Source organism: Lipophrys pholis (genome assembly GCF_963383615.2).
Source record: "Lipophrys pholis genome assembly, chromosome: 1".
Taxonomy (NCBI): Eukaryota; Metazoa; Chordata; class Actinopteri; order Blenniiformes; family Blenniidae; genus Lipophrys; species Lipophrys pholis.
Genome location: NC_137635.1, coordinates 11,941,571 through 11,956,627, shown reverse-complemented (window position 1 = coordinate 11,956,627; position 15,057 = coordinate 11,941,571). Strand labels below are relative to the sequence as shown.

At 40.2% G+C, this 15,057-nt stretch overlaps 2 protein-coding genes across 2 annotated transcripts; both read right to left on the bottom strand.

The window, feature by feature from the left end:
• Positions 1 to 680: 680 nt before the first annotated feature.
• Positions 681 to 7,252, bottom strand: LOC308126262 (inactive all-trans-retinol 13,14-reductase). Its single transcript, XM_080490507.1, has 11 exons — positions 6,955 to 7,252; positions 5,683 to 5,865; positions 4,311 to 4,552; positions 4,039 to 4,234; positions 3,609 to 3,806; positions 3,391 to 3,510; positions 3,172 to 3,310; positions 2,779 to 2,888; positions 2,469 to 2,635; positions 1,725 to 1,884; positions 681 to 1,640 (listed from the first exon to the last, which is right to left on the bottom strand). The coding sequence occupies exons 1-11, from the start codon at positions 7,109 to 7,111 to the stop codon at positions 1,471 to 1,473; spliced, it is 1,842 nt and encodes a 613-aa protein (XP_080346633.1). The 5' UTR covers positions 7,112 to 7,252; the 3' UTR covers positions 681 to 1,470.
• A 2,350-nt stretch (positions 7,253 to 9,602) lies between these two features.
• On the bottom strand, positions 9,603 to 10,400 carry gngt2b (guanine nucleotide binding protein (G protein), gamma transducing activity polypeptide 2b). The gene is made up of 3 exons (XM_080461067.1): positions 10,311 to 10,400; positions 10,106 to 10,215; positions 9,603 to 9,984 (listed from the first exon to the last, which is right to left on the bottom strand). The coding sequence occupies exons 2-3, from the start codon at positions 10,187 to 10,189 to the stop codon at positions 9,856 to 9,858; spliced, it is 213 nt and encodes a 70-aa protein (XP_080317193.1). The 5' UTR covers positions 10,190 to 10,215; positions 10,311 to 10,400; the 3' UTR covers positions 9,603 to 9,855.
• Between the last annotated feature and the right edge of the window lie 4,657 nt (positions 10,401 to 15,057).

The following is a 15,057-nucleotide window of genomic DNA, read 5'->3' as shown; positions in this document are numbered from 1 at the left end:
GAGTCAGTCAGAGCTCCGCATAGGAAAGTAAGAGCTACTGTCACGTTTATTTATGAAGTCCCGCGCCGCTTCTCGCCGTGGTAATTACACGTTAAGGCCTTCCAGTCGACAGAGTTAGTATAATTAACTCCTCCCTTCCTTTTTGCCCATACTTCTTGCATTTGTCTTAGTTTGGGCCTTTTTTTTTTTTTTGTTCTCCTCTCCTTGATAGCTTATTCATGTGAGCGGCAGTGCGAGCTCTGCCTTGGTTTGGACAGCAGAGGGACGGAGAGGCGAGCAGAGCGAGTGTGGCGTCCCACCGTGGGCCCGGACAGAGGGGGCATTCATCTCCTCCGATCCCCCCGGTCGTCTCCGACAGACCACAGTTTGTCAGCCAATCTTGCCAACGTTTACTGAGGAAATGTTCACTTAGCGCAGGAAGTCTGAGGTTTCCCTCGTACGTTTGATTTCAGCTGGTCTCCAAACAACGCCGGGGTTGCAAGTCGGGTCAGAACAACATAGGTGGGAACTGAACCCAGAGGGGATTCCAAGCTTAGTACACCTGTTGGGAATGTTTTTAAAAAAGGCATTAAAAGACCCCCATTTAAACTAATGGCGACTAAAAGGTAATAAAAAATGAATTCTTATTAATCATTGATAATATTTTATAGAACTTCATGAATAAAAAATCGGCCTCAACTTGAAGGATTCACGGGTTTTATTTGATATGAAATTGCCAAACTTTAATTCTGCAAATAGATTCACAGTATACATATACAACTATTGTCACTTTAATGGGTTTTCATGCATTGTTCTGAAGGCAACAGAGGAATGACAAACAGTTGTAATAATTAAGGCTTTTTCTGCATTTATTTGCATTAGTTTTAGCTGAAATGATAAACACAAATATTTCATCAAACGTATTCTCTCAGCAGGAATAAAGAATACAATATATATCAAATCTAATACAAAACAGCCAGTAATATTGAAGCACTGCAATGAGGATATTTACATTCATTTGATCTGGCGTTATAAAATATATTTGTTTTGTTACAAGCTAATTAAGTTATTGTGGGGTATGAAGAGTGAATACTTGCTGGTTAAATGTGCAATCTGCAACCTTGGAAACACTGAAAAGAAGCAATATAGTTCCTGCAACCACGTTTAACTCTAATAACCCTAAAATGCATTGGTTTAAAACCTGTTTTATGTTCTTTTTTTAATATTTTAAAGTAATGCAGTTGATGTGTAGGAAGAGTTTTGTTATATTGTTTGTAGGTTTTGTGTGCTACTATTGGATTATAACTGATTTCTTCCAGTAGAAATAAGACAACTCTTCCTTATAGGGATCATAAAAGTTCACCAGGGTCATCAGTGTGTATACTTTATCATATCAGTGGAAATAACACACAGCAGCAATGTGTTTCATCCTTTCGCAGCAGGTTCGTGCAGTTTCACGGCCGACCTGAAGGGGAAGCAGAGACTGCTTCCTCACTGCAGTTTCTTCTCAGCCAGCTGGGCCAGCTCTTTGGCCTTCCTCCTCTTCAGCTTCTTCTTGAGGAAGAGCAAGTCGATGTAGACGATGTGATCCAACACGGCGGAGGCGCAGAGGAGTCCGCCGTGCAGAGCTCCCGCTATCCCGCAGCTGAACACGTCCTGGCCTGAAACGCACGCGACACACTGGATGAGGCTCCAGTGTTTCATGAGGTCATGGTGGTCAGGAGGTTATTTCCACACTTTCATACCTGAGATGTAGAGGTTTTTGATGGGGGTGTTGCACCTGTTCCTGGCCACTGCCTCAGCATGGAAACGCTCCAGGTTGTGCTCAGCAGAGTACATGGCTCCACGCTGAGCGCCCAGGTAGTGCATGTTGGTCAGCGGGGTCGCAACGTCCTGGAAAACCAACTGGGAAAACAGATCCTCCAGTCATGAGGAGAGACTATACTGTGTCTCCAGAGCCTCGGAAGCCCAATTTGTTCCCAAAAGGAGGATCTTGTGTGCTGTATGTCTGAAATGTACACGGCTGTTTCCCACAAAGCACCGCAGTCGGCAATAACAAGTAAATTGGACTATATAGTCCAGCAGATAAAAGAAAGCATCGTTCATTGCTACCTTCAATTTACGCTTGTCAGCCATTTTTCAAGATGGACGCCTTTTTCGGCCCAATGGTACATGGTAGTAGAGTTTAAGTTGAACCAAAGACAAGTTTTCAAAACTAAACAGAAACATTAGATTCAATAGAAGAAATGATAACAGGAAGAATATAACCACTTGAAATTGACATTGAAGATCAACGTCTACTGAAAAACGTGCAACGTTTTAAGAGCCCACGTAACAAATGTATTTTCAAACTTTCATACTTGTACCAAAATTTATAAATATGCTCCTGAGAGTTGGCCCAACGTATGTGACCACTCACGAACATTCCTGAAAGTTTGAGAGTAAAGTTGCATGTACGGGTTTAGGCCAAGGGAAATACCAGCTCGTACCTTGTCTTTGATTTTTGGGAACAACGTGCAGGCCCAGTCGAAGAGGTTCTTGGCGAATCTCATTTTGTAGTTGTAGTAATCGTCGCCTCTCTTGCGCACGCTGGTGTCCTTCCACTCCTCGAACCATTCGTATTTCGCCATCGTCAGAATTGTCATGCAGCATTTCCCTGTGAAACAGGAAGCACATTCAGTTTTCACCTCACGGAAGGAGATTTTGATCTCATCCAACTCTATCTTTAATGTGAGGACTCGTAAGCAAATAGATTCCTGTCATTGCTGTTGTTGGCACAGGTAACGGCGGTGTGTGTACCAGGATGCCTCAATTTGGCCTCGGGGTCTTTGGAGGAAGGGATCGTGATGAACATCATGGGGATGTTATCAGGTGCTTCCTCTTTACTCAGCGCAAAGTAGTCCTCCATTCTAGAGAAGAAACGAAAGACAAAAATGCAAGATTTACTTCTGTATGAGTTTTTATGTGAAAGCTTCAGTCCTGGTGCAGAAATCTGACTGATGGACAAGAAGGGAAGTTTTTCAAAACTTTTGCCTCGTGTTGATCTCCAGTCGTTCTTTTTTCTATCCAATTAAATGAATATGAACCTACACTGTGAATTCGCAGGCAGATTCTGCGTCTGGAGAGGTCGTCCCATCTTTTTTTTCTTATACAACAGCGCCCCCCGGTGGTTGTGAGAAACGTCATACTTACGACTGGTCCATGTCATTGTTCTTGAACAGCCAGAAGTTGGTAGACACGAGTCCCAGTTCTTCTTCGGTGCCATCAAATCCAGAGAAGACTAAGAACGACCCCCTGCCGTGTTTCATCATGTTCAGTCTCTCCTGCACGTCTGCACCGAGAGAACAGAGTTTAAACTGGTGCTGTAATGAGCACGCTTCACTTAAAAAAAAAAAACAGCCGCTCTCTCACCGGGTTTGAGCTGAATCTCAGGCGGAAGAAGCTTCTGGAAGGTGGTGAAGATGCCACAGTTGGACACGACCACCGGTGCATGGACCTCCACTTCCTCCTGACCTTTCCTGACCTTCACACCTGCAACAGGTCACAAAAAAAAATAAATACAAAATAAAAATATGTGCATTTTTGACTCAACAAGATGTTGGAATCTGCTTTTCTTCTTCGGTCCTCACCATAAGCTGCTCCCTTTTCGTTCACCATGACCTGGGTGACGGGAGCTCGGACCAGGCAGTTCCCTCCGTACTTCTGGATGGTGCGGATGATGTGGAAGGCGATCTCGCTGGCACCGCCTTTAGGGTAGTAGGCACCTCGTTTGTAGTGATGAACCAGGAGGGCGTTGATCAGGATGCTGGACTCCTTCGGAGGCACGCCTGGACGACAAGGTAATGGACACAGTTTTATTACCTTACATAAAGAATTCTCACTTTTAAATACACATTTCCTGTACTCTCTTTGAGGATTTGTGACTCTTTTCTGTGAGGGTTAGGGTTTTTTTTTTTTCAGGTGGAAAATGAGTTGTCCACCTTTTGATCTAACCTCTTCCAAACCCCACTATGTTGCAACACACGTCTCTTTTTGCTGCAGTATTTCTCGCCGACTCACCGTAGAAAAGGTAGGAAAAGATGACCTGCAGGTCCTTGTTGCTGGTCAGGGTGTTCACCAGTTCCGTTGCGTTTGTGCCAGTAAGGCGGAAGACTGGAGAGACCAGGTCTGCAATGCCCGACTTCAACAGGAACAACGACACCCACTGAGGGATCAGCTTCAGAGTCGCCAGGTAGTGGGTCTTCTTCGCTGAAACCTGTTGGAAAAGATTTTCGTCCTGACGTTTGTCTACAGATGTCAAAGTTTATTTTTCCAGTGAAAAGCAACAGTACCTTCATGATGCGGAAGAAAGTCTCGATGGCCTCGGTGTCTTCGGGGAACTGCTTCATGAGGTGGGCCTTCATCTCAGTCTTGCCGGAGAAGATGGTGTACTCTCTCTTCTCGTCGCCCAGGCCGATCTGGATGGTGTCGAAGTGCTGCTGCAGCTCCTGAAACTCCAGCTGGCCCTCGGAGATCTGGTCGAAGGCGATGCGCAGCAGGCTGTTCTCGTGGACCTGACCGATGTAGTGAAGCCCTGCAGGTGGAAGAGGGAGTTCTGTTGGTTACCTCGTGCAGAAAACTCAGCTAAAACGTATATTTCTGGTTGTACAGTATGGGGGTGTAGTGGTTAGCACTCTGGCTTCACAGTGATCAAAACCTAGTGTGATTCTGTTTCTGGCACAATATTTTTTTTTCCAGAATTATTTTTTAAAATGAGGGTTAATTAATTTGTACGTGTCGAATTAATGTCAAAACATACACTCAATATGGATACTTACAGCAAAAGTAACGGTTAAAAATAAAGTATCAACAGCATTGCTATATTCATTTATTAAATTATGTATTTATAAATCATAGATAGATAGATAGATAGATAGATAGATAGATAGATAGATAGATAGATAGATAGATGGATAGACGGATAGACGGATAGACAGATAGATAGATAGATAGATAGATAGATAGATAGATAGATAGATAGATAGATAGATAGATAGATAGATAGATAGATAGATAGATAGATAGATAGATAGAAAGAAAAAACCCTTATAAATAAATCTATACAAAAATAAATAAATCCTAATATTTCATGAATATGTAGATACATAGAAATACACATATAACACAAAGTTCTTGTTCAACTTGTCTGAAAATTGGAAGCAAGCAACTAAAACGCTCTTGGAACTTTGATTTCCACCACAATCCAGAGATATGCTCGTTACTTCGGGGTAATTGTTGACCCAGAACTGCCCTCCGGTGCAATTGTCTCTGCGTTAACCCTCTTCAGGGTGTTTCAAGTAGTGCTTACACTGATGGGATGTCATGTGATTAATTCTGTGCCTTGTTATTGTTTTAAAAGGAACTAAAAAAATGTATTTAAGGGTAGAATTTGTGACATATTCCCTGTCATGAAACATGTTTTACCCCATGTTTTTCTGTTAAAATGACAATCCTGCCTCATAATAGAATACAAGTGACTGCTGTAAAACAGTTACAAGATTTTTCACATATTTCCAGGTGTCTCGACTTCATGAAAAACGCTAAAATTGAATGACACAGGTGAAACTGAGTAGTAGTCTAATTCTTTTCGATGTTTTCCTAATCGCACTGTCTGAACATCATGTTTCCCCATGTGTCAGCCACATGGAGCAGAAGTCTCCTCACCAACATCAAACTCAAAGCCTTTCTCGATGTAGGTGTGGCAGCAGCCTCCGGCCTGGTCGTGTTGCTCCAGCACCAACACTTTCTTCCCGGCTTTGGCCAGAGTGGCTCCGGCCGTCAGGCCTCCGATGCCACTGCCGATGACGATGACGTCCAGGTTCTGGGGCACTTTATCGTGACTGAACCCTGGAGGGACACATTGCGTCAATACATCTTCATGAAGTCTCCATTAACGAGTGCAGCAGACCTCATCCGAGCATGCAAAGGAAAATGTTGCACAAGTGTGTTATGTAAAACAGTCTGAAGGCTGAACACTGCTCCTGTCATAAATACTGAACCCAATAAACTGCAGATTAGCCTGCAAACCTGGACATAGTCTAATTTAGATAAAACATGCATGAACAACTGTCCTCCTGTACGGTTTAGCTGTAATCTGAAATCTTAAGTATGGCACAGTGACATTGTTTTACCTGCAGGACATCTTCAGGTTGGTGGCTTGATCAGACTTGATACACAAATACTCTGAAGGCCAAATTACTCCTATTGTTGAGTAAATGACAGTGTAAAGCACTGACGGAGAGAAAATGCACTTTGAAAATTGATCACTGTAAATAAATCTCCTTTATTTATTTTTTTCACCAAATAGTTTCATAAATGCTTGAAAAATCTACAGAACGTAAATGTTAAAAAGTTGTTAGGAGTATATGGTAAAATTGTTTATCAACCAAACCTTCAGGACAACATTTCCCCTGAACCAGCCTGAATAAGAAAATAATAAATAACTGTGAGTCGTTTTGCTGTTAAAATGACTAAATGAATCCACAAATCTAATATTCAATTGTGAATTTTAAATGTAATACATTTTCAATTTAAATAAAATATCTAACTAGAATAGAAATAGAATATTATATATATATATATATATACAAACAATATATAGATACGGTATATACGGTATATATAGACACACACACAGGCATGTGTTGTTTTATTTCTAAGTATCATTTATTAAAAGAAAGACATTATATATCTGTACGTTAAGCCTTTTGACTATGATGAACCTTTTTAATTTGCTTTCACAATGTTACATAATTTTTTTCTGTTATTTATATTAATAATAATAATAATAATTTATTAATAGATAGCGCGACACCCAGCATAGAACAGTAAAACTACTTCCTTGTTACATTCTGGCCTCCTGAGAGGTTTCATTGGTCCTCAACCACCGAATCACATCACTCAACCGTGTCCGTATTTTGATCTACATCATATTACCTTGCTTGATGACTTTGTCTCTCTTCTTCTGGTCAAACTCGCGAGGTCCGGGGGGCCTCACCGACTCCAGGGAGAAGGGGCTCTTCTTTCCAAACAGGTACCAGTATGTGCCCCCGACCCACAGAGCCAGCCATGCTACGAGGATGAAGAGCCACATCCTGCCAGGACCTCAGTGTTCCTCTCCTCTGGGATCGTCTCAGAGCTGCAGCTGCTCTTATAACGCTGAGCGCTGAAGGCCTGATGAAGAGGAGCCTGCTTTATCAGAACAAGTAGTAAAGATAAAGGCCACGTTAGACCCAGTTTTAAAGAACAGTAAAAGTGTTACGCCAGCTGGACAATAGATATATTCAAAGGATAACTGCTGAGGTTTTAAAGTAAGTAAAGCCTTAAATGCTCACTGTTATCAACATTTACAATATTTCTTTTTCTGGACCTACAAGAGCTTCAAGTATCTTCATTTCTGTGTTAATCTATGATAATAAATCACAATTTTAAAAGAATGTGGAGAGTAAAATAACAAACAAACAAACTATATATATATAGTATTATAGTAAAATGCATTTATGTATTTATAGTGTGTATCTAACCCTGAGAGGGCGAGCCTTTAAAGCATAAATCAAATAAACAGTGTGAAGATGACAATCTGAAAACAGGCTGTTTTTCAAATCTCACACGTTGTTGCATATCTATTATAGCCCACTCATGGGAAACACACCGATTAAAGTTAGTCATAATTGCTCTTATCTGATAAGGCAATTTAGATAATACATCATGTACTTGTGATCTTAGACTTTACACACTTAGTGTGCAGCTTTATCGAATTACAACAGCGCGGCTGGGCAAAGTCACCGAAGGACAAAGTTGTTGTCCTCGTGAAGAAACTTAAAGCTTTAACTTTCTTCATAACAAATCAAGACAAATCACAGCTCTTCAAACAGCTCTGAAGGGCGTCTGTGCGCACGCCGGAGAATATAAACTGTGAAATGTGAAACAAACTGTGACACACTTCTCCCAACAAGAGGTCATTTCATGTAATCTCTGAATGATCTTTGCACCCAGGCAACACAATCTATACCGTTGACTTTGAGCTGTGTATGTTAACTGTGGCCACAGGTAATATAATCCTCATCTATCTATCTATCTAAAATCAGTGTGGTGTTGGAAAAGCTCTGCTGCAGGTCAACAACAGCGTGAAGCTGGATGAGTCCATGTCACCTGACGCTCAACAGTGACGTTGTTTTGTCACTGGCCCCAGTGGAAATGTATAAAAACACCTTTGTTTTTCTTGAATGAAAATACAAACACAACGAGGTCGTTGCAGACGATAATCCGCAACCCTGCTTTTATTCTTTGCCTGTGCTGAACGTGAGTCACACTCATTTTCCACCTATTGAACCTATATAATGCTCTATAGTTCAACTCGATGCCTTAAATTCTGCCTTCACAACAGTTTTGCTTTAACCTGAAGAGAAGTTTTTTATTATTAAACTGTCTCCTTGTTTTTATGTGGTGACCTGCAGGCTGGCAAACAATTCTGAACATTAAAATTCAAGATAGGAATAAAAGTATTGCACACATAGTTCAATGAAATGCCATTACCTTTTTTTGGTTTGTTTAAGATTTTAATCATTTTAGTCTTATTATATTTCATTTTATTTGCTCTTGTAAAACATTCGGCTTCATTTTGCAGGTTATTTCTGATCTGTTTTGTAATTTTATTTGTTTTAATGTCGCGGCTTTTGGAACTTTTTCCTCTCTTTTGATAATAAAGTGTTGTTCCGTTATTATTTTGTATTAATATATCCAATCAATATTGATAATGTATACAATATTCAACATTTTAGTTGATCTATATATTAATACGAGTGACAGATTACGTGATCTGAAATGCAAACTGTGAGCGTTGCAAACTATTAGTGTGAGCCAACCCTGATGATCACAGAAACCTTGTACATCTTTACACCTGTTCTGGATCTTCAGAAGGTAAAATGGCAATAAATTATGTGGAAAAAATGAAAACCGAGCAGAATTATATGCATTTCACTCAAATGCACAACTTTATAAGTTCATATAGCAGCACAGTTAATAACTGTAATGTAAAGTAAATGTTTTAGTTGAGTTGGTTACCGGGGGCTTCACGAGTAAAAACCTCTAACAGGTATATCTAATCAAGTGTCAATAAATTAAATATAATGCATTTGGGTCTGTTATACTTCCTTTTTTTGTCCATCATATCTGACAAGATCCCAATCCTGCACCACGATGTGTAATTTATTTTAACACCATCTTCCAGGTCAAAACAGACACAAATCACACTAATCGGTCCAGATATCGAAGAAATGTTATGTGTTTGTTGACCGCTGCCTTGAAAACAGGCCTAATTGGATGGAGAGCCCGAGCTGGAAGTCGGGATGACGTGAGGAAGAAGCTTAAAGACTTGGAAGCAGGAAGTGTCAACCGGCCCGTGTGACCTACTGCCAACGGCAAAGAAATCCTCTTAGGAGTCAGATTAAGAAGGCCGCTTGCACGACGCCGGTGACTTTGTCGCAGGTGAGGCCCGGTTGACTCAGGTCGATACGTGACGGCAAATCCACGATCAACCGAAACAGGTTCACGATTCCAGAGGTCAATAATCAGAGCAGCCGGGTGAGGTTGAAGCTTTGTACAGCTATTTGCATTTAATTACAAATTGACAAAGAAGATTTTCATATCAACAGGTACATACAGTAATCCAGTGATGAAAAGGGTCTCTCTCTCTCTCTCTTTCTCTCTCTCTCTCTCTCTCCTGGTAGCATTACAGGTTATCTTTCTACTGTACATTTTATCCACATGAGCTCTACGGGAACAGCATCACAGTCCAGCTCTCATATAAAAACCTGTCCACGGACGTCTGTCTGTGTGTTATGTCACTGTGCAGCCCCCCTTGTCTCCCTTGTAGGGGTTCTTGTCATCCGGGACGCCCTTGATCAGCGGGTCGTTCGGCGCCAGGCCCTCAACAAAAGAAATAGTCTCGGTGCAGTTTGTGCTCACCTGTCAGGAGGAGAGATGGAAATCACAAGTGAACTTTAGTAAAAAAATGGAGTGTTAACAAACACGAAATGAGAGAAGAAGCTCAACAACAGAAAGGTTCCGGTATGAGTTGACGACTTACTGATGTCCTAGGTGTGCTGACTTCCTTCTTCAACTGCTCAAGCTCCATTTTCAGGATTTCCTTGTCTGACATGTCCCGAGCCATCCTGACTGCAAAACACCAAGATCCTCCTTTTAGAAGAAATGTGACAACCGATTCCACAAATCTTCAACACGTCCCTTAGAAATACAAACAAATCTGATCGATGTCGGTTGCAGACGCTCACCTGTTGAATGGCGGCGTCCTCAACAATCGGAGAAGTGTGCTGGCTCCTAGGAGCTCGTCGACTGTTTTCCCTGCTGTGGTTCTGGCAGCTCCGTCAAACTGACTGATCTGTGATCCGTCCCACTGCTCTTCATCCCAGCTGATCCCCCCCCGCCCACCCCCCCAGGTTCCTGAAGTCACCAATCCCCCGTGATGAGATTAAACAATCAGGAGCCATAACCTCTAAACAGGAAGGAGGCCCAGGCGACCTGCTGAACGGAAAGTGAAACGCTGAAATAGAACCGATGGGAGTGTGAGCATCAAGTCATCTGTTACTAGCAGTTCACTCAGCTCTTCTCTTTGTCGCCGCACAGCGTATACATGATGAGAATGGCTGTATTTTTTTGCAAAGTCCAAAGAATTACTTCAGAAAATTAACACAATCTCTTCATAATTTGAATGAAACTATCCGACGCAAAATACAGTGAAATGTCCGAAAGAAAAAAACGTCTTCTATAGCCGTTGCATTATGGGTGTTTTCACAAACTCACCATGACAGCATGACTTTGGGACTAATGCTACCTTTCGCGGCAGCATCGCCGTCGTGTTACTTTCTTTGACAGGTTTACAGTTTGTTGGTTGGTTCGGCCGGATTGGAGCTGCCTGCAGGCTGGTTTTGGCCCACGGGCCTTACGTTTGACACCCGTGATTCATATGCAATGTTTTGTGTCGCATCAGTTGGTCTTGTGAGTGCAGTTTTAGCACATGCAGAGTGAAAAATGAACGCAAACAGTCCAGGTGGTGAAGGCGGAGCTCACCTCAGGATCAGTCTCACTCACTGGTTTACTTTAATCCCGTTCTTTATCCAATCAGCCTTTAAGTCTCACGGACGCAGGCTTCATGATTTCAGCTCACTTTTCATCCAGCTGGATGCATTTGTTGGGTCTTCACGGATTTAGATGGTCATCTGACACTTCAGGAATAAGATTTAAAAACGACATCTATCCATCTTATAGAAGATTCCTCGAATTCAGTATCGCGGGCAGTCGACCTGAGCGTGAAGTCAGGTTCTCCATCGCAGGGCAAAACACGAAGAGAGAGAGTCACACAAAGGGCAATTTGGTGCCACAATTGAACGTCAAATCCATGTTTTTAGACCTGGAGAGAGAAATAAAAACAACATTATGCACAGGTAGAACTTGCAAACTCCACGCTGAGAGGCTTCCACACCGGACTCCAAGTGTCAAACACATTTTAATTCAGGGGCCACATGCGGTCCAACTTCTTCTTCAGTGGTAAAATAGAGTCACAATAACCTCAAAACTTAAATTTTAGAGTTTGTCTTTGTTCTGTTGCAGGGTATATGTGAACAATTACTACCGAAAAGTACTACCGTCTCAACATGAAGCTAATTATAATGAAACCTACTGGTGCAGAATACAGTGAAACTGAAGACTGTTATGATTTTGTACAAATGTTCATTTTAGTGACATCTTTAGGGAGTACGTTTTCAAAATCACGTCATCGGCTACAGCTATACAATGGAAATCTTAGTATTGCTTGTGACTGGCAAAAAAATTATGTCGCGTAAAATTTGTTTATTTGTTTGGTAAAAGAAATGTATGAGCTTAAATCTTTTGTGTATCTTTAATTGGTGGTGATTGATTTGAGAGGGGAAAAGTAAAACAACACGTCGGACACTGTTCTTAAAACGAGGATGAAACATAATTGAGGTTTCTTGATGTGAAGCAGCCTCGTTTAGGAATTACGTTTTTTTTTTTGTTTCTGACTATTATTGGCTATACGAGGGAGTAGGTCTAATTAATTCAGGTCTCTTATGGTTTACTTTGTTTATAGAAAGAAAAAAAACGTGCTGTGAACAGTCATTTCTATAAGTTGACACGGTTTTCTCATAATTTGACTATAAGATTTGTTTTAGTGAGATAATACACAGTTTATATTGCTTCGAAAGTTGTTCCAAAACTTAATATTGTGTATTGTGCATTTTCAGGACAGGATTCCATGAATGTTTCATGTAATCCTTCATGCTCAGTTTTACTTGAGTTTCATCTTGGGTTGTTGACGATTTAAGGGTGGATCCAGTTGATTTGATTTATTTTGTAGTTCAGTCTGGGATGAAAACTCCTTATTGCACATCATGTCAGAAAGTTACGCCCTCTCCTCCACGATCATTCGGTCCGATTGACGTTTCATCCGAGACGTGACCGTCCACTGATCCTGGAGTAAACCTTCGGCAGGACTCACACTAAGCCATTTTCAGGATCTGGGCTAGTCTCATCTACGACAGATTAACCTCGAACACGTCATCGCGGATTAACGGCAGTGTTTAGATGCTCATTATCATGTGTCACTGAGTCGACTTGACGAAAAACTTCTTCACCCTCGTTCTCATTCACGTTTCCGTCCCCTCAAATGATCAAACTGAAGTTAAAGATTTTGAAAAAAAAATGTCTGTTTTTAATTCAATTAAAATGTTATTCAACCCTCTGAAATCGTCTTGTGGGTTTTTCAGTATGTAGGAGGTTATATGCTTTGTTTCAATTGCGAGCAATACTAGAAAGTAGAAATCTTCAAATGTGATCATTTGGTAAGTCTTCGTATAGACGACAACCATCGTGGGACACTTGTGGTCCGACTCTAAAGCTATAACGGTTTATCACATCAACTTTTTGGCAGGAAATCATTTTAAACTGTGTTTAATATTTATTAGGTTCTCTGTATCACGATTTGTTTCATATGTTAGGGGAAATATCATGCAACAATAAGGCGTGACCTTCAACCCCCCCCAATCAATCTGGTCAATTGATTGTTTTCTTGTTGTCTTTTATGCTTCATTATAATTTCACGCTCTTTTATTGTTTGTGATTAACATGCATATTGTTTTATCCTTAATTTGTCACTTAGGGTTTCTTTGTGAGATGTTTTTGCATATTTTTGTCTTTCATAGTTGTTTATCTCTGTGGTTGTTGTCTAGTTATTTTAAGAATCCCTGTGATGTTTTTGAATTACTTAAAAGTAATTTCTTTAGTGTTCGACTATTGTCCTACTCATCTTTGTGGACCGGAAGTTGTTTGAAAGCCTTTTGTGTCCGTGTTTTCTTTGTGTCTCCTGTAGTTGTGTCTTGTCCTTTGTTTTGTTGTCTTTTCTGTGTTGATATCTTGCTGTTATTTTCTCTGTGTAGTTGTTTACAGTGCACACAACGACGAAACTGCCATAGGAAGTCCTGGCTTTCAGCAAAAAGAAAAAAGGTTTAAAATAGACTTTGAGGAAGGTGTCAACACAATAAACTCAGAAAATACAGAAATCCTAAATACTCAAAATACTCAAATAGAAACATCCTGTAGTTGTGTTTTGTCCTTATTTTGGTCGTTTTGTTTATACCTTTAAGTAAACTGTTATAACTGTTTTTCTTTGCGTAGTTATTTGCTGTTTTGTCTCTTTTACTGTCCTGATTTCAAAAACCCTTGTGATGCTCAGGTTTGTCCTAAAGATGTGTGACTCTAGAGCTTCCCACTGTTCTGTCTGTTTGTGTTGGAGAAAAAAATTGAAAAAGCAATAAAGACTAAAGTGGAAAAAGAATGTTGAAGAAAGATAACTCAATACCAATATCAAAGCAGTGAAATGCCCCAATACAATGTATGCCAGTTGTGTTTTCTATTTGTATGTCCCAAAATGATGTAATATTGCTATATATTTCACAAGTCTATTGGAAGATCAGAATTTTGGTCTTGTTCAAGGTTTTCTCTTCTGACTAAGCCTGCTGTTAAGCCAAAAATTAAACATGCACACAAGCATCTAAAAGAGTTTAGTATCAGTTGAAAGTTAATTCTTTTGTCAACATATAAAAGATCAAACTAAGACCAAACTTTTAATGTCATTGTAATATCTTTGACTTCTGGTTAAAATGTTATATTGTATTTTTTAAATTGTGAGATACTATATGACTTTCATGACTAAAATTAGAAATAACAAAACAGAGAAGGCTTGAAAACCTTTAGTTGAAGTTCACAGGTCAACCTAAAATTCACCTCTTGTGACTATTTGAAGAAACTGGAGAAAATCTACACACAGGGTGAACATGCAGACGCCACACAGAACACATTCACCCGTCTTATTTTGAGGCTAGAGCAGTAACAACTTTTCTTGAAAATTAGACGTTTTGCTTCCCCACAGCACTGGAACTTTTGCATTATGAAGTCATTTATTCGAGTATAATTATTAAAACTTAGTTCATAGGAAGATCCTCCACTGCAGTATACTATAAACAAATGCTGGTGTAGCTGAAATAAGTCAGTCACATAGCAAGTTGAATAATAATTATCCCCTAAAATAAATTCATTAGGAAAGTAATCAAACTCTTAAAACATTAGATTTTATCTTGAAATAAATAACCAATCCATTTAAGTAGATTTGCATGCAGGTCAAAACAGATAAAATGTAATTTCAGAATTAATATTGGTGTAAATACAATCACAAATACATATTGGGTAAAAGCTCAATTAAAATCCTTAAACTATTATGATGAAAGATAATTAGAAAGAAAATGATTTGCTAAAAGAGGAAGTAAAACCTCATGCATCTTATTGTGAAGGGCCAGATCTGACAATCCTCTGTGATAAACTCCGCGAACCTATCGGTAAGCTCTTGGTTTGTAATTCGTAAATGTGTCCTGCAAGGGGCAGTGTCGACTCGGTTTGGTAGTCTTTCCTAGTCATTTGAGTGAACCAATCAGCGTTCAGCTTGATTCG

Coding starts and splice junctions, on each gene's coding strand:
- LOC308126262 (XM_080490507.1), bottom strand. CDS start 7,111: ATGTGGCTCTTCATCCTCGTAGCATGGCTGGCTCTGTGGGTCGGGGGC. Junction 3,807..4,038: donor CTTTTCCTACCTTTTCTACG/GTGAGTCGGCGA, acceptor CTTGTCGTCCAG/GCGTGCCTCCGAAGGAGTCC. Junction 2,636..2,778: donor GGCCAAATTGAGGCATCCTG/GTACACACACCG, acceptor CCTGTTTCACAG/GGAAATGCTGCATGACAATT.
- gngt2b (XM_080461067.1), bottom strand. CDS start 10,189: ATGGCTCGGGACATGTCAGACAAGGAAATCCTGAAAATGGAGCTTGAG. Junction 9,985..10,105: donor TCAGCACACCTAGGACATCA/GTAAGTCGTCAA, acceptor TCCTCCTGACAG/GTGAGCACAAACTGCACCGA.